General features: G+C 37.5%; 1 protein-coding gene across 3 annotated transcripts in view; it reads right to left on the bottom strand.

Annotated features, from left to right (window-relative positions):
• The window catches only part of ANKRD28 (ankyrin repeat domain 28), a 124,743-nt gene that overhangs the window by 60,102 nt on the left and 45,202 nt on the right, over positions 1–19,439 (bottom strand). For all 3 annotated transcript variants that reach the window (XM_007470628.1, XM_007470626.1, XM_007470627.1), the window contains exon 4: positions 5,144–5,214. Coding sequence is in view for 2 of the 3 variants with exons in the window: in XM_007470626.1 (XP_007470688.1) it covers positions 5,144–5,214 (71 nt within the window). In the remaining variant the exon portion in view is untranslated. The remainder of the gene's footprint in view (positions 1–5,143; positions 5,215–19,439) is intronic.

Here is a 19,439-nt window from a genome sequence, read left to right as displayed (position 1 = left end):
GGGAGGGGAGGGAGGGAGGGAGGGAGGGAGGGAAGAAGTCTTTGTTGTGATGCTACCTGGTGGGAAAGTTGGTGTTAACAAGGCAAATTAAGAGTTTACTATTCAAAGGGATTGGTCTCCCAGAAGCACAAGAAAAATGTCACAAAACATCCATAAACTGGACTCATGGCAAAATCAAAAGGAATCCAGTATGCCACCAATATTAAACAATATAATCAAATAGCAAAATTGTTCTCCTTACAGTGATAATCCTATTTTTGGCAGATGAACAACAAACTACATATGAAATGAAAAGGACCAGAACCAAATCACCTCAGTTCTGTCATTTACAAGGGATAACTATTCAAGTCCAGTAAAACTGACCCTTGGTTTTCTTATCAGTAAAGAGGGGAAAGAGCACCTGTCCATCACTCATCTCAAGTCTGCTATGAAGCAAAAAAACCTAACGTACATAGGATTGTTCAAAAGATTAAAGTAACTGTAACTATGCGAAGTAGCAAGGAAGACCAAGCAAAATAGTATTATTCATGATTTGCACATAGCCTTTGAAATAAAAAGTAATCAGAACTGCTGAAATATGGGAACCAGCACAAGGCCGGCAAAAGACTGCAGAGACGCCCATCAATCTATAGACCTGCTGAGTAGCTAAGACATATGGAGGCCTGCCCTGTGACCCCACAATTCCAATCCAGCTATTTACCCAAGAGAAATTTTAACAAGACCCAACTAAGAATGTTTTTATTTATTTATTTTATTTTTTATTTTATTTATTCATAAGAGCCAAAAACAAGAAATGTAAATGTCCGCCTACAGGAAAATAGATAAACTATTGTACATCCATACAGGAAACACTACTTGGCAATAAAAAGAAATGAACCACTAATGTACACAACAATATGACTAATCTCAAAAGAAGTCAAGACATTAAGAGTACATACTGTATGATTCCATTTTTATAGAATTCTAGAACAGTCAATTCTAGAACAGGGAATTGAGAGGTGCCTCTGGGGACAGGAGGGACTGACTGAAAAGGGACATGAGGGAACTTGCTGGAGTGATGGAATCTTCTAAATCTAGATTGGGAGAAAGGTTACATGGGTGTATACATTTGCCAAAACTCAACACTATATACTTAAAGTCTGTGCATTTTACTGTAAATTATACTTCAATTAAGAAAAAGGAATATAGGGAAAAAGATACACAGAGGAATATATACTCAGAATCATGGACAACAAAGTACAAACACTGTCAGGATTCTCAATCTTCATCCTCAAGAAGGGTATTTTGTGACTTAGGGAGTAACACTAATACCATCCTGGGAAATAGATGTACCAGAAAATAATTAAAAACAAAATGAAGAATTTATAATTGGATAAACTGGGCAAATACAGCATACTACAGATGCCAGGCTTGCCTTAATTATTTCCAACTGGAATTCACAATGCATACCTTTAAGTTTCTGAAAAGTGTGTGGAATACTTATGTTCCATCAGCAAGAACAGAAAAATCAAAGCTATACTTTCGTTTCACAGAAAAACAAGAATAAATCCAGTTTATGGTTGAGGGTGGGTAAGATGGCACCTAAAGAAGGCTGTAAACACGACTAAGACTGTTTGAACCCTGGGTCCACTGCTGGGGACACTTAATTGTGTACCCCACAATTCATGTCGAAGCCCTAACCACCCCCCACCACAAAGTGGTAAAGTTAAATGAGATGATAAGGGAGAGACCCTAACCTGATCAGACTGACAGCATTCTAAGACGAGGAAGAGGGAGAGAGAGATTCCCCCATCCCCGACCAAATGTGAAGACACAGTGAGAAGGCAGCCATCTGCAAGCCAGGAAGAGAGTCCTCATCAGAAACTGACCCTGCTGGACCTTCATCTGAGACTTCTAACCTCCAGTCTGTGAGAAAAAACATTTCTGTTGTTTAAGCAACCCAGTCTATGGTATTTTGTTATGGCAGCTGAGCTGACTAATACATCCATCATTTACTACTCAGAATAATATACGTCAGTGCCATATCACAATAGCAATGATCTTTGAAAATTTAGAGAAAACTAAAGAACTCTCTAAAGACAGGAGATACAAAAACAAAAAAAAATTTTTAAAGGGTAAATTTCTGGAAATTACAAACCAATGAGCCTGATGTCTTACCCTAGTAAAATTCTAGATTTTATTAGCAACACATTACAAGCATTTAGAAAAAAATGTAGGGATGACCAAGGATATAGTTTTACTAATGACAGAATTACCATAGTAACCTTGATCCTGATTTTTCCATTATTAGAGGGTATTCATGTGTAAGAAATGCTGCAGGTATGCCTTGCCTTCAAACAAACAAGAAATATCCTATGACACTGATTTAAATAAGATTAAGAAATATGGGGGTGGGGTGATAACAAAGGGTTAACTAATTATATCCAAAGAGTATTTATTTATTCATAGCTTAGGGTCAGGCACAGGGAAAAGAAGGGCTAACGCATTCCAAATAAACACAATGTTTGGGTGAACCACTAATACCTCACATGATAATATATTTTAAACTCAGTTATCTTGATAGAACTAAAATGTTAATTCCTGGAGTTAGGTTAAAAAAATAAATGCATATTCCTTCAGAGGATCCAGTGTGATGAGGATGGATAGATAGATAGATAAATAAATAAATAACACACACACACACACACACACACACACACACACACTCACAGAGCCCTAATATTCAGAAATTGATTTATTCAGAAGAATACTCAGCATTTATGGAGAGCTAGATTGTATGCTACACTTCAAGATTGACAGTCACAAACCAGTGGTGGAGAAAAGATGAGGCAGCCAAGCAATACGACCAGGTGCATGGAAACCATGTCACGGAAGGAGAGCTGGGGAACTTGGTATATAGTTAACCCGAAGCAGTCTTTCTAAACCCAAGTTCAGTGAGGGAATTAAGCCTTAAGACATCCACTGTCTGTGAGGAGTTAACTTCCTTACTATGCATCTTCAGTGATGCTAGTCATCTCTGTCCTTGGGAGAAGTGAGAAAATAGTCACTCTAATCATCTTCTGTAGAGCTTACTTCTCTCATGGTATCTCAAAAACATAAACCAAAAGCTACCTAAAATTTTGCCTTTTTATATACCCCTTTGCGGTTATGTTTTCTATTAAATGAAGTAAGTAATGTAAGTATAGCTTTCTTTTGCTCTTAGGATATGACAGGAATAATTAAAAGAACACCAGTGAAACTGATAATCTTGACTAGGTTTCCTAGCAGTTTTCCTAATCATGGCATTTTCCTTTTAAAAGAAAAATAATCCTTAGGGCTCAGGGTTTACAGAAGTTATATTTGTATGGAATGGTTACATTTTATAGCTGTTTCCCATAATCCTGCAGAAGAGTAGTAATACTACATAGCCTAGTAGTTTTTAGGATGAAAAGCCTAAACCTTTTTTAGGTTGAAAAGCTTAAACTTAAACTTATTAGGATCTGTTGCTTTCTAACCTACAGCTTGCCTGTAAGTTCAAGCCACGTACATAGTTTTAGAAAATCAGCAGTTAGGTCTCTGGGTGGAACCTGCAATCTGCCTTTAACATTAATTATTTTTTTAAAGAATCTTTGGCCTGTTTTACAATCTCTACAAATATACAAAGTGTTCTTTCTGATGATTTAATTTGATAAAACTCCACTTCCAAGAGTCATACCAAAAAATAGGTATGACTAATTTATCAATAGGTTGCCATGATGCAATGTTTATCTTCCTTAACCGCCTTTATTTAAAGAAACTTCACTGCAAGAGGGCTAACCACTAACTTAAAAACATTACCATGAATTTCAGAGTTCAAAGTATTTTGGTTAATAGGTCTTAGTTTTCAGAATTCCCAGATTTGCCCAAGATCACACAGCTAGAAAGTGGCAGGTGATATCTGAAGCCAGTGTCTCCTGATCCAAGTTCCACAGTTCACCAGCTGTAGCCACCAAGGACCACCGTCCCCTCCCGATACAGAGGCTTATGGTCAACAGACCGCCTCTGTCACACCGCAGCATTTACAGTCCCTCCCTTCCAGCCACCTTCTCCTCCACTCCTCTTCACTATCCAACTCTCGTTTTGGGTTCAAGGTGTACTTCGAAATGAGGAATACAAAGAAGAATGAACAGAAAGGAGCGCCCCCAGTTTCTCCTGGGGAAACATCCTCCCAAGCCATGTGTTCCCCTTCTCTCTCCAGAACTATCTGGCCCCATGATGGGGAGAAGCAGCAGTAGCCACCCTCCCTTGTCTCCCACAATTTGAATAACTGAAGAAAACATTAATTTATACAGTCCCACCCTTTATTTAAAAAATGTTTTCAACTATCATAAGATAGGTAAAAGGGGTGCTTTGGGCACAATGCATTTGTAAAAAGTACCTAATCCATTTCAGAAAGGCAGTAAAATGACAGAAAAAAAGAGGGTCCAGGTATTTGTGTCATCTCTGCTACTCAACAGCTGAGTGGTTTCTGGCAAATTATTAACTACACAGTTCCTTAAAATATCTATCCTACAAGGATGTTATGAGGACTAGAAGATATGACAAATATAAAAATGAACTTTCTCCCAAAATGTCAGTTATCTTGAAGGTCAAACAATACACAGGATTGTAAATAAAAAGGAACTGTTCTTCCTTATAAGACACCTAACATATTTTAAGATTGTATTTAGAACTGGCAACATGTGAGATCAAGTAATGTTTCTGAAACTAATTTCAGTGTTTACCTAAACAATATTTCATTTAGTCATTACACACTGCTGAGATTATTTCTTGAGCACAACCAGCAGAACCTCTGCAACACATCTATTAGGCTACTGTGAACCTGTCAGCAGAGAAAAGCCTTAAGGAGGAATTTGTATGATAGAAAAACAACTGCTCTCTTGTAAGAAGTATGGAAGGAGGGTTTTCTATTCTCTGCCACTTCAGACTCTCCAAGAGGCCTTCCTTTCCAAAAGGAAAATGGAACAATTAACTTGGTTTGAACAAATTCCAAAGTAAAGTGACCAGTCTAGGTATTTTCAGTTGCTTCTTCCTTTTTTGAAAATACAGAATTTGAATATGGACTCATAGGCAGGCCTACTTAATGATTTTATATACAAAATATTTACTAAGAGAAATTTCATACCTCACTACAAGATGCAACTGCTCTGTGTAAAGGTGTCAACCATTTGTTGTCTTTGGCATTAACTCTAGCTCCTGCAACAAGAAGAAAAAAATAAATTGAAATATTTTGCATAAAATATTTTAAGTAAATGTCCTGAAACACTAGTTACATATAGTCCAAATTGGATAAATAACTGAAAATGTAGTACTTCATTTTTATACTTTCTGCTAATAAATCACCCTTAAATCACAAAACTATCCTTTTTAATTGATGTAATTATCCAGTAAGGTATTAGCTCTTTTTATTAAAAATCAAAGAAACATCATTTTATATATAGTCTAGAAAAGCCACCTTTATACAGAGCACATCCAAAATGAAAATCAGACCCCAACGTAGAATTTGTTAAAAACCTCAAATACTTAAATACATGAATAAGAATACTAAAACATAAAACGCAGACCATTAAAAAGTCTTCATTATAATTCTTTACTAATGAATGTATCATGTTATAATGCAATACAGTAATTTCAAAATAGTTCTCCAGTAATGATTAAAAATGCTTTAGTACTATAAAGTTATTTTATAAATGGATACAATGGCTATAAACTTAGGGGAAAATATTGAGAAAGGAAATGAACCAACCCACATGTCTTTCCATGTTATACCTAAAGTTCTAAAGTAGTAATAATTAAAATAAATCAACTATGTATTTTTTGTTTAAAAATCATTAAGTCAATAGACACAAATTTTCCTTAATAGAATGGAAATACCATTTAGTAAGACAATAAGTGTATTATGTAATTTGAGGGGGAAAAAATCTATCACCTACGTAAAATCCACTGATTTGGTGCTTAAATCCCCACCAAACAGAAGCAGCACACCGTGGGATCACTCTACGTAGAGAGAAACCACCTTGACTCTCAGGACTAGAGGAACTTGCAACAGGTCCTGCACTATGAGCAATCCTAGATTTACATCTAGAATAATAACTAGCTAAGTGAGAAGAGGCTTTAGGAACCTAGTCCAACCTCCATACTTTCTAGATGATGAAATGCTGGTACAAGCAAGCAGCTCACCGCCAGAGTCAACTACAGCAGAACCAAGGATAGAACTCAGACATCCTAATGTTTACATTCTGTTTTGAGTGTGAGGTTCTAAGTAATAATCAAGTGCAGTGACTCCAAGTTACAGCCTGAATAACCTCTAGCTACAGGTCCCTAACTAGCTGTATGATCCCTCTGAACCTACATTTCTTCATCTATAAACCAGATCTCCTAATATCTTGTTACAAAAATTAACAGGGGAGTTCCTTAGTGGTCCAGTGATTAGCACTCTGAGCTTCCAACGCAGGGGGCACGGGTTCAACCACTGGTCAGGGAACTGACCACTGGTCAGGGAACTGATATCTCACATGCAGCACGGTGCAATCAAAATACAAACAAACAAACAAAAAAACCAACAAAAGAGATTAACATACAAACCAAGGTACCTAGTACATGTAGCACGGATACATTAGAGGTAGATTTTGTAAGTCTGAATGTGAGAGAAAATGAATGAAAGGCAGGTGTAGGAAATCATCCACAAGTGCAGCAGTTGAAGCTGAACTCTGTGTGGGGCCAGTGATCATGAACCAGCAGGAGAGCTTTCAAGATTGCTTAAAGCTGTGGGAGAAAGAAAGGGAGTCAGCAAAATAAAGCAGCAGACAGAGGGACTTCCCTGGTGGCAGAGTGGTTAAGAATCCGCCTGCCAATGCAGGGGACACGGGTTCGAGCCCTGGTCTGGGAAGATGCCACATGCCGCAGTGCAACTAAGCCCGTGCGCCACAACTACTGAGCCTGCGCTCTGGAGCCCACGAGCCACAACTACTGAGCCCGCGTGCCTAGAGCCCATGCTCCGCAACAAGAGAAGCCACCACAATGGGAAGCCTGCACACCACAACAAAGAGTAGCCCCACTCGTCACAACTAGCGAAAGCCCACGTGCAGCAATGAAGACCTAACACAGCCAATTAAAAAAAAAAAAAACCCCAGCCAGAGACAGTGGTATATTAATGTAATAAACATATGAACAACTACTGGCCAGGTTCTGTGGAGACCAAAATGGTGAAAAGAAGCTTTTCTGACCTCAATAAAGTCAGCATCTGTTTTGGGTAAGAGCACAAACACTTGAAATGTTCACGGGTCGGAAACTTGGAGCCCTAGAGACAGTGAAGAGGTTCCTTCCTTCTCCCCATTTATCACTTGGAACTTCAATGGTTTTCTATAATCCCTGTACCTCATTCTATGATTTTGTATTTATGTGCACAGTAGGAGGGCAGGTCCTGGCATTAAGGCCTGAAGGGTAGTGACACAGACACTCAAAAGACACAAGTACCCTGGAAAGACAGAAGTAGAGAAGAATGAGGCCTGAAAATGGGCCTCCAACAAATGGGAAGGGTCAGAAGTCTGATTCAAGGCATTAACCGACAAGGAAATAGAATGTGGCTGTCACAAAAAATGAAGATGATTTCTACGTGCTGATAAAGATCTGAGAAATAAAAAGTAAAAATAGGGCTTCCCTGGTGGCGCAGTGGTTGAGAGTCTGCCTGCAGATGCAGGGGACACGGGTTTGTGCCCTGGTCCCGGAAAGATCCCACATGTCGTGGAGCGGCTAGGCCTGTGAGCCATGGCCACTGAGCCTGCGCGTCGGGAGCCTGTGTCCCACACCGGGAGAGGCCACAACAGTGAGATGCCCGCATACCGCCAAAAAAAAAAAAAGTAAAAACAGCAATAAGTAAGAGCTGTATGAATAATATTCTTTACTTTTACATAGAAAAAGGAAGAGTTAAGTATCTATATTTACATTTGCAAAAGGAAACAGCTTTCCTGGAGGAAAGCTAAGACATTAAGAACAGCGGTTGCCTATGTGTTTGCATTGGTGGTGGGGGGCAATGAGAATTGGATGATGTGATGGGGAACTAGGGTAGAAAGGCAACTGCGCTGTAAGCTGTATACCTTTAAAGGTGTGTATATTTTAATTCGGAAATGAAACTGAAATACTACATATTCAAAAAGTGAAATGTACTGAAGAGGAAATGAAAGGAGTGGTCATGAAAAAACACTCCAAGAATTTGGCTTCAAGTGCAAAGAAAAAATTGGAAAGCAGGAAGAGGGTGAAGATAGTCTGTCTTTCTTTTGGAAATGGGTTATCAGATATACAACTGAAGGAAGAAAATCTAATATTTATGGTGCATTTGGCAGCCCAAAGTAAAAAACCCTGCTTGCTTCATTCTTCCATTTTAAGTTACAATAATTAACTAATTAATTAAATCGTCTTTCTCCTTTAATAAAAAAATCAAAGTTAATTTTATCAAAAACATGAGTGACTATAACAAATAATCCACTAGTGGCTTAACAAGGACACATCATGCTGCCACTTGCAACTAGTAGACAACTTGATAAAAAATTTGGCTTGCTCTTTTTAAAGATTCTAAAGATACTTAACTGCAGGAAGATCAGCACAATGGGACTTTAGACATCTAATCATATCCTATCTCAGAAGACACTCGTGTTAAGTCATCTTCTAGTAACACTAATCAGATATTTTAATTCCTTGGAAATTAAAGGTCAAGTATGTGAGTAATGGTTGAGCTATCTCTAAGGGCACAATACAACAAATATCTCCCCTGCCCACATGGGTAAATCAGTATGTGCTTTATATACTGACAGACAAACATGGCATAGCAAGGTCCATTGTAAGAGCAGCAGTTGGCTGCACAATGAAAAATGGCTTAAGAACAATAAACATGGCAGTGCACATCAGACGTCCAGGCTACCAGAGCTCATCTCATGTGAGCTCTCTGAAGGTAACCAGACTTCTGTTCCACACAGAGCTCCAAAATTAGCTACATATTCATATACACACTACAAAGTAATTCCAGTAATGGAAAAGACATTTCCAGAGTAAAGTAACGAATCCAACCGCTGAAAACTAGCCACAAAGAAGATGAAGACAGGAAAAAGAGAAGGAGAGGGGAGGGAGAGAGAGAAGGAGATGGGGAGTGGAGAGGGAGAGAGAGGCGGGGGATGGAGGGAGATAGAGAGGAGGAAGAGAGGGAGGGGAACAGACCTAGGGGGAAGGGGAGAGAGTGGGAAAGGGGAAGATGTGGAGGGAGAGAAGGGAAGAGGGAGGGAGGGAGGGCAGGAAAAGAAAGAAATCCTATCCACTGAAAACACAAAATAGTCCTCCTAGAGAGAAATAAAACCAAATGTAACAGCTCCAGTGGCATCATCACAGGCTCTCTACCTGGCAGAGTATAATATTTGTGATTCCAAAGGATGATCTTAAGTCACAAGAAAAGATTAATTTCTTTACTATTTCCTAATCACTAAACGGCAAAGAACATAAAATAGCAGCGCCATCTCAATTGCTGCAGTCAGGCTACCGGGAGACCCTGTGGTAGGAGAAGCACTGCTGTGGAAGATGACGACAAGACAGCAATTTGAGGATGATGTCAACTGATGACCACTGCAAATTGACACCCAAAGAAAGCCTCCTGAGTGCTAGCAGCATATTTAGAAAAACCCAAGGTTGTTATGCCCAACTGTATAAATCAAAGACTGTCTTTACTAGACCCCCTTTCCCCCACAAATCCATCAAACGTACATCAACTGAGCTTTCCCTTAAGAAGAACAAGTAGCCAGAACCTACGTCACATCAAATATCTGAATTTGGATTCACCTTTCCCTAACAGAGATGTGATCAGATTTCCAATACGTTAAAAGCAAAAAGAAAACAAGCAAGCAAAAATCAACTGCAGGGTCATCCAAACAGCTTGGTTGTATCCATTTGATACCACAGTTAGATTATACAGAAAAATCCAGATAACCTTCTTCCTTTCACCCAATCTTTTCATTTACTAATTCACACATATAAAATATATACTGAAACAATAGTTTTTTAAAAGAAAAAACATATTTAAGGTAAAATTTCTTCCAAAATTAGATAAATGTCTGCTACATTTAGAGATAAAACAGAAAGTAATTTTAAAAAATAAAATATCTGGTTCACTTTTATCAGTCTAGCCTGGGCTCTAGCCAGCAATGCAGCTGAAGAGAGGTCTGGACATATGAGGAGGCAGTCAGGGGTCAGCAGATGGAGCCCAGGAGTAAGACCTGTGATCTAATAATGGCTCTGTAACCAGCAGGCTGTGTGACCTGGGACTGCTCCTCATATGCCTACGCCTTCATTTTGGTAATAATAATCCTTGTGTGTGCACGCCCATGCGTGTCTCTGCTCTCTCTCAAGGGAGGCTAGGCCCCAGGTTAAAACAACACAGGGAGCACCTGCTTCTGAGCTCTACAGTCAGGCACCAAATCACAAGTGTCCCATGTGACTCTAGGTCTCATTCCGCAAAAAGACTAATTCACCTGCTTTCTCCCTAATCTGATCACTCACCAAGATCTGCCAATTCTTTGATTTTTGAACCTCAGCTATCAGTAAAATAAAAGCTGTGGTAAATGATCTCTACAATCCATTTCCAGTGATAATATTCTACCCTATTTTGAAATACTCAGAATAAGTTATTTCATGCTTATTAAATACCTTGCCTTATTTTAACATTAAATAGGTAAGATAATATCTTTATAATCAATGCCAGGGATCTTCAAATTACAGCCCACAGACTGCCAGCCACCTATTTTATAAATAAAGTTTTACTGCAACATAGCTACACCTATTCACTTACGTGTTAAATAAGTAGCTTTCGCATCACTGGAGTAGAGATGAGTAGTTGCCAGTGTGTCTGTATGACCCTTCACGTAAAAAGTCTATCAGCCTCTGATTTGGGTGAAGTACCTGAGATTTGATGCTATTAAAATTATTTCTATTTTCCTATGTGCTTGTAATAATTATAGTTCCACTAATAATTTTCTAAAACTTCTGTTTGCAGAGCATAGTTTTTTTCTCTGCTCCTAAGCCACAGAGGAGATAGTCCCTATACAGTGAACTGGGCCAGGCGCCAAGTACTTTTAGCACTCTTCCCAAACTGGATATAATGCTTTCCTTTGGCTGTCTACCAAAAGCAGTGGCAAAAGCTTCAGATTCCGTTTTCAGGTTGGGAGAAGAATGAGCAAAAAGCAAGTACATTTCCACTTTTCCACCTGTGATGCTAGACCACCCCCCCCCTACCACCAAGCTAGTGCACTGTATCATTTAAGAGGGTGCTATGGATATATAGATATTGTGGGTTGAACTGTGTCCCCACCACCAAATTCATATGCTGAAGTCCTAACCCCAGCACTTCAGGGTCTTCACACAGGTAATTAAGTTAAAATGAGGTGTTTTTTTTTTTTAGCATGGGCCCTAATGCAACATGACTGGATCCTTATAAGCATTAGAAATTTGGACATAGACATGTACCGATGGAAGACATAAGAAGGCGGTCATCTACAAGCCAAGGAGAAAGTCCTAGAACAGATCCTTCTCTCACAGCTTTCAGAAGAAACTGACTCTGCCAACACCTTGATCTTGTACTTCCAGCTTCCAGAACTGTGAGAAAATAAATTTTGTTGTTTAAGTCACTCATCTTGTAGTAATTTGTGATGGCAGCCCTAGTAAACCTATATACCAACACTGCAGTCTTTCAAAGGTCACACACTTTAGGTCTAATTCTTATTACCAGAAACACAGTATACATATTTCCTTATTAAGAACTTTATTTTCTATAAAAGGCCAATTAAATGATATAATACAACACATTATTTAACCACCTAACACATGCTAGAAACAGCCTGAGGTACTACTGGTAAACCTATGTTTGAAAAATATAAGCATTTCATGAATAGCTCCCATAAAAATATCTATATTTAGACAGCCAGTAAATTTAGTCCTTAAAACAGAAGTTCTTCAACAAAAGTTATTTTCTATACAAATTTTACTAAATGCTAAGTAGATGGGGGTGGGTAGAGTGTAGAGGGGAGCACAGTTCAGACTGCAGCAGAGTTGAGTCAGATAGCCTGAACTCCACAGTCAGATAGCCTGGGTCTGACTTACTATGCTGGCTCTAGCTTTTATTAGCAGTATAACTTTCAGCCAGTTATCACATCTCTAAATGCTTTCGCTTCCTTTATCTATTATAATACCTTCAGAGTTGAGGATAAAATGAGGTCATAAATGAAAAAGCTAAATTTAACACAGTACTTGAGATATAGCAAGCACTAACTGCTTCCAATTACTTCGCTCCATTCAATAATAATTGTAAGAGTAATTCTACTAGACTCTAGTGTTACTATATAGATTCTACGGAAGGATTCACTTGTTTGATTACATATAACATGTTAAAAGTTATACCCCTCATCCATGAATCTTAAAAATGCATCATGGACATCAAGTGAAGTTTCTTCAGGAAGGCTACCAATTCGACTAAAAGAGCGTGTTTGTGTGCATGTCCTTTTGCCCCCTTCTCTCCACTGTTTGTGTCCTAGAATCCCTATCTAACATCCTTTTAGATGATCTAGAGGTCATCCACAGGAGAATCTCCCTTTATAACACAGAAGAACAAGGTAAGGCTGTGCTACAGGAGAGATCAAGCAAGAATCTTCATTATTTATTTTTTAAAGGTTTTTTTTTAAATTATGTGTAACACAAAGTTATTTAAGTCAATAAATTTTTAAGGAATTTCGAATGTTCTGATTCTTTCCACTGCCAATCACCTTAGTTCCTCCAAACTCATAATCTTCAAGATAAAACAGCCCTTTCAAAAAGAAGCTATCATGTGAGTCAGCCCACAATTCTTTTAGTTAGGCTTCTTTGATCTCCAATGAAATATGGACACACTTCAAAATTCCCCACCTGTAATCTTTGGTATCCAATTTCCTCAAGCGATTTACTTTAGGACCGTGTTTAGGGTCAGGCGACGGATCTGCCTGGTTCTGAATTTGACACCCTCTAAAAATGTATTAGGTTCAAATCATATTCACTCCTAAGCCATCACACCCTAGAACAGTACAGATCATTGGGATATGCCAATACTTAAGATAAAAAGTTTGTTAGGTTTTTCATAGTTTACTTGGCAGCTCTGTCTTGTAGTTCTTTCCCATAGATCTAACAGGTAGTTCTATGAGTAAAGGACACCACACAGTTAATCTATGAGGTGTTTTTTGCCCCTCCCTACTCCAAACAGATGTTCTGGAAAAAGCATATTCCTCAGTGATATATAATGGCAGTCCAGTGGTTAGGACTCCACGCTTTCACTGCTAACAGCCCGGGTTCAATCCCTGGTAGGGGAACTAATATTCCACAAGCTGCATGGTGTGGCCAAAAAAAAACAAAAAAACAAAAAACAAAACTTAAAGGATTCAGCACAGGACTAGAGCAAAAATATAAAAAAGAAGAGTAAACTGAGCAAAATACAGTTAATAGGTAAATATATTTGAAAGAAATTATCCCAGGAAAGGAGAGGAAGAATTTGTGAACTACTCTTTATACACAACTTCAGAGAAATTAAGTTCTGAACAGAGACCTCAAAGAAAAGCTCCAAGAAAGAGGTAAAACAATGCAAAAAGATGAGAGCTGGCAGATCAGGAAAGAGAAAAGGAAAATAAAGCAATCAAAGATAAAACCCTAGAAACAACAAAAAGCAGAGTAGACATGTCTTACAACACAGTCAAGAATCTGAAGCCACAGCCAGAGTGAACCTTTAAAAAACTAGGTCAGCCTCTGTCCCTCCACCTAAAACTCCCCATTGGTTTTCCACATCACTTTAAGGGCCAAAGAAAGTCTTTACCTGGAACACCCCCAACCTCTGCTTTACCTCCTACTGCTTTTTTCACTTGCCTCCAAACATGCTACACCTCACGGTGTTTGTTCTTGCTAATCTCTTAATTTCCACTAAACATCTGCACCATATGCAAGGCTGCTTCCATATTTGCTTATCTCCTCGAATGTCACTGGATCCTTTCCTGATAACCCAACACAAAATAGCAACTGATCCCCACCCAACATATCATTCCTTTAATTTTTCCATAGCAATTATCAACACATGACAAACTATATATTAACTTGCTACTATCTCCCCCATTAAAACATAAACTCCATAACGGCTGGGACTTCATTTATTTTATTCACTGCTCTACCACAGCACCTAGAATGGTACCTGCTATGCAGCCAGGCTCATTAAGTATTTGTTGAATGAAGGAAGGATAGGTAAAAGGAAATAACTTAAAACTAAATGCAAAGACAAAATTACAATCAGAAAAAAGCTGATAAAGGCAGATGAAGGATATCCATTTTAGTAGCAAAACACACTGCACAAAAATTTACTGACAGAAAAACACACAGAAATAAAACATGCAAAGATGCAATGAAAGATATAAATGAAATAAAAATCCGAATTTCAAAACTAAAAGTATACATTCACATAATGCCCTAGCAAAAAGAATCAAGAGATTTAGCCTAGGAAAGTTAGCATGAATTTCAGGGATAATGAATTGAATCCTATAGGCATCCAGGCAGAAGAGAATGGACTATGGTGGTGGAAAGTGTAATGGGGGGATGGAATGTAAGCAGAGAGGAGCTCAATTCAAGACTTTCACTCAACGCTAGAAGACAGTGGAGTAATATCTACAATATTGAAAGGAAAAAGCATAAATTGAGAATTTTATAACTAGCTAATCTACCCTTCAACTAAATAAAAAAAAGAAATGGTCCAAAAATAAGATACCACAGAATACAATATCCATGAGCTCTTACAGAAAATATAAAAACAAAAACTACTTGATGATGAGGTCTATTCAACCAAGAGACATCAAAATTTTAAAACCTGGGAATAGAGAAGCTATGAATAAGGACAGAGTGTGTGTGTGATAAAACAGCGGGAATTATGATTATAAAATAAACTGTAACGTCGTAATTCTTGACAACGGAAAACACAAGAGTGAAACAAATTACAAAACGTTACTTCCTAATTTCTCACCACAGTAAATCAGAAAACAACCAAAACCTGAAACATAAACATCCATGAACATCGAAGTACGTGGCTCTAAAGAACGATCAATTTCTTTATATTCTTCACTTTTCATTTTAGAGAAATATTTTAGGAACTATTTATTCCTTGCCATGGACACCAAAGTAGTTTTTATAATATGAAATTATAGTAATTTATTGTGTGTTCTTATTGGAGCATACCATGACTTTTGTATAATGCAAGAGCTAAATGGAGATTATTATTTCACATTGCTTAATTTTCTTAAGATTACACTAAAGTTAACCTAATTACTATTGTAACATGTCATTGGTAACTAACATGAAGGGTAAGAACAGTCTACCCTAAACTTTTCAGTAACAATTTTCATTACTAATTACAAACAAATTAGCCTAATCTTGCTGTCTACTTTCCCGTTCATGTATTTAATTCTCTTCTTTAGGGAATTATCAGGTCAAACACTTAGTTTCAATTCTAATTTATAACTTATTAAAAATCCATTCAATACAATTATAAGGCTATTTTGAAACTGGGGTATGTAAATTAGTGTATAACTTGGGCCTCAACAACCATGGCATCCAAACCAAATTTAAGCAGAACCCGTGAAGCACTACTACAGAACCTCAAGAGTGTACATATACGGTTTGAAGACTACTGTTCTGGGTGATAATTATTTTTCCCCCAGTTTTATTATGTAATTGACATATAACATTATATTAGTTTAAGATGTAGAACAAAATGATATGACATATAATATAGGAATGATTACTACAATAAGTTAACATCCATCACCTCACATAGTTAAAATTTTTTTCTTGTGATGAGACTTTTAAGCTTGCATCCCCAGAACTATCTTATAACTAGAAGTTTGTACCATTTGACCACCTTTACTCATTTCCTCCACCCCCCACTTGTCTACCTCTGGCAACAACCAATCTATTCTGTTTCTATCAATTTGGTTTTTGTAGATTCCACATATAAGTGAGATTATGAATTATTTGTCTTTCTCTGACTTATTTCATTTAGCATAATGCCCTCAAGGTCCATCCATATTGCTGCAAATGGCAGGATTTGCTTCTTTTTTTACAGCCAAATAGTATTTCAATGTATGCATTTACCACATCATCTTTATTCATCCATTGACATACATTTAGGTTGTTTCCATGTCTTGGCTATTGTGAATAATGCTGCAATGAACATGCCTGTATCTCTTTGAGATGGTAATTTTGTTTCCTTTGGATATACACACAGAAGTGGGTTTGCTGGATCATATGGCAGTTCTATTTTTAATATTTTGAGGAACCTCCATACTGTTTTCCACGGTGGCTATACCAATTTATATTCCCACCAACAGGGGTTTTCCATTTCTCTACATCCCTGCTAATACTTGTTAATGCTTGTTGTTGTTTTTTTTAATGATAGCCATTCTAACAAGTATGAGGTGGTATCTCACTGTGGTTTTGCTTTGCACTTCCCTGATGATTAGTGACGTTGAGCACTTTTTCATGTACCTTTGGCCATATCTCTGTCTTCTTTGGAAAAATGTGTATTCAGTCCCTCTGGCTGACTTTTAACCAGATTGGTTTGTCTGTTTTTTGCTACTGAGTTATATGAGTTCTTTATATATTTTGGCTATCAATCCCTTATTAGATATAAAATTTGCACATTACTTTCTCCTATTCTGTAAGTTGACTTTTCATTTTGTTGGTTTCCTTTGCTATGCAGAAAGCTTTGTAGTTTGATATAGTCCCACTTGTTATATCTGATTTTGTTTTCTTTGTTTTTAGTGTCAAATCTAAAATATCATCGCCAAGACTGAGTCCAAGGAGCTTACCCTGTATGTTTTCTTCTATGAGTTTTATGATTTGGGGTCTTATGTTCAAGTCCTTAACCCATTTTGAGTTGATTTTTGTGTATGGTGTAAGATAGTTGCCCAGTTTTCCCACCACCATTTATTGAAGAGATGGTCCTTTCCCCATTGTCTATTCTTAGCTCCTTTGCCTTAATCGATCACAATATGCACAAGTTTATTTGGGGGCTCTCTTTTGTTTCACTGATCTCTGTGTCTGTTTTTAAGCCAATACTATACTGTTTTGATTATTACAGCTCTGTAATACAGTTTAAAAATCAGGAAGCTCCAGTTTTAATGTTCTTTCTCAAGAATGCTTTGGCTACTTGGGTCTTTGTGGTTCCATACATATTTTAGGATTGTTTTATTCTACTTCTGTGAAAAATGCCACTGGAATTTTGATAGAGATTGCACTGAACCTGTAGATTGCTTTGGGTAGTATGGACATTTTAACAATATTAATTCTTCTAATCCACGAGCACGGAATATCTTTCCATTTCTTTGTGCCTTCCTCAATTTCTTTCATCAATGTCTTATAGTTTTCAGTGTACAGCTCTTTCACTTCCTTGGTTAAATTTATTCCTAGGTATTTTACTCTTTTTGATGCAATCATAAATGGAACTATTTTATTAATTTCTCTTTCTGATAGTTATCAGTATATACAAGCACACAGATTTCTGTATATTGATTTTGGATCCTGCAACTTTACTAAATTTGTTTATTATTTCTAACAGTTTTTTAATGCAGTCTTTATAGTTTTCTATACGTAATAAGTCACCTGCAAAAAGAGACAGTTTACTTCTTCCTTTCCAATCTGAACACTTTTAATTTCTTTTTCTTGCCTAACTGCTATGGCTAGGACTTCCAGGACTGTTGAAAAAGTGATCAGACTGGGTATTCTCACCATGCCCCTGATTTTAGAGGAAAAGGTTCCAGCTTTTCAGCTTTAAGTATATTCGCTGTGGGCCTGCCATATATGGACTTTATCATGTTGAGGTATAGTCCCTCTATACCTACTCTGTTCAGAGTTTTTACCACAAGTAGGTGTTGAATTTTGTCAAATGCTGTTTCTGCATCTATTGAGATGATCATATGATTTTTTAGCCTCATTTTGTTAAGGCGTGTATCACATTGATTGATTTGTGGAAGCTGAACCATCCTTGCATCCCTGTAATAAATTCCACTTGATCATGGTGTATGATCCTTTTAATGTATTGTTGAATTTGGTTTATTAATATTTTATTAAAGATTTTTGCATCTATGTTCATCTGGGAAATTGGGGTGTAACTTCCTTTTTTTGTAGTGTCTTTTTCTGATTTTGGTATCAGGGTAATGCTGACCTCAAATGAGGTTGGAAGCATTCCTTCCTCTTCAAATTTTGGAACAGTTTGAGAAAGATAGGTATTAACTCTTCTCTAAATGTTTGGTAGGGCTTCCCTGGTGGCGCAGTGGTTGAGAATCTGCCTGCTAATGCAGGGAACACGGGTTCGAGCCCTGGTCTGGGAAGATCCCACATGCCACGGAGCAACTGGGCCCGTGAGCCACAACTACTGAGCCTGCGCATCTGGAGCCTGTGCTCTGCAACAAGAGAGGCCGCGAGAGTGAGAGGCCCGCGCACCGCGATGAAGAGTGGCCCCCGCTTGCCACAACTAGAGAAAGCCCTCGCACAGAAACGAAGACCCAACACAGCCATAAATAAATAAAGCAAAACTGTCAACAAGTAAAAATAAACACAATTATAAATAAATAAATAAATAAATAAATAAATAAATAAATGTTTGGTAGAGTTCACCTGTGAAGCCATCTGGTCCTGGATATATTATTAAAGCAGAATATGCCTCAATTAAGAGGAAGCATTATTTTTCTCTTGAACCTCCTCAGTTCTTACCTCTAGTAAATTTCAGCTGAAAACTAGTGAGCTAGCATCCATAGAGGAACAGACATCTTCAAGGAAGTACGTCAGTGATAAAGTTATTCATAAAGAAACTAATATAAGAATATTAGCTTGGTCCATAAGTGACTGTAATTCTATAAGATCATGCAATTTGTTATAAAAACCACATTTAAAAAACTTTATTTATTTATAATGGCAAAATTCTATTCAGGCTACTATTTAAGAGGATTTTCACTCAAAATTTCTCTCAGTGCTCCTTCTCCCAAATATCAAAGGAATGATACTATCTCTCCAATTGCATTATGCATATATCTGTGCAATCTGGCAACACAAGCACAATTCAAACATAGGCATCCTTTCTCAATAAATATCACTTACGATCATCTGGATACAACAAAAATATTTCTAAGCTCTCTTTGATTGCCTGTTTTAGGACTGCAAAAAGTCTGACCACCATAGGTGCTATTCTATAGGACACAGTTTTACCATTATTTCATATTGTAAGGTCTTGAACAGGTTAGAAGAAATTGAAAAATAAAGTACAATTTCCTAAAATATATTTTATAGGCCCTCAAAAAGAATTAGACACAAGCTATTTAAAGACATAAATCTTG

The sequence above is a fragment of the Lipotes vexillifer genome, unplaced genomic scaffold (genome assembly GCF_000442215.2).
Source record: "Lipotes vexillifer unplaced genomic scaffold, Lipotes_vexillifer_v1.1 scaffold418, whole genome shotgun sequence".
Lineage (NCBI taxonomy): Eukaryota > Metazoa > Chordata > Mammalia > Artiodactyla > Lipotidae > Lipotes > Lipotes vexillifer.
The sequence above is the reverse complement of the archived record's forward strand: the minus strand, read 5'-3'. Positions and strand labels throughout refer to the sequence as shown.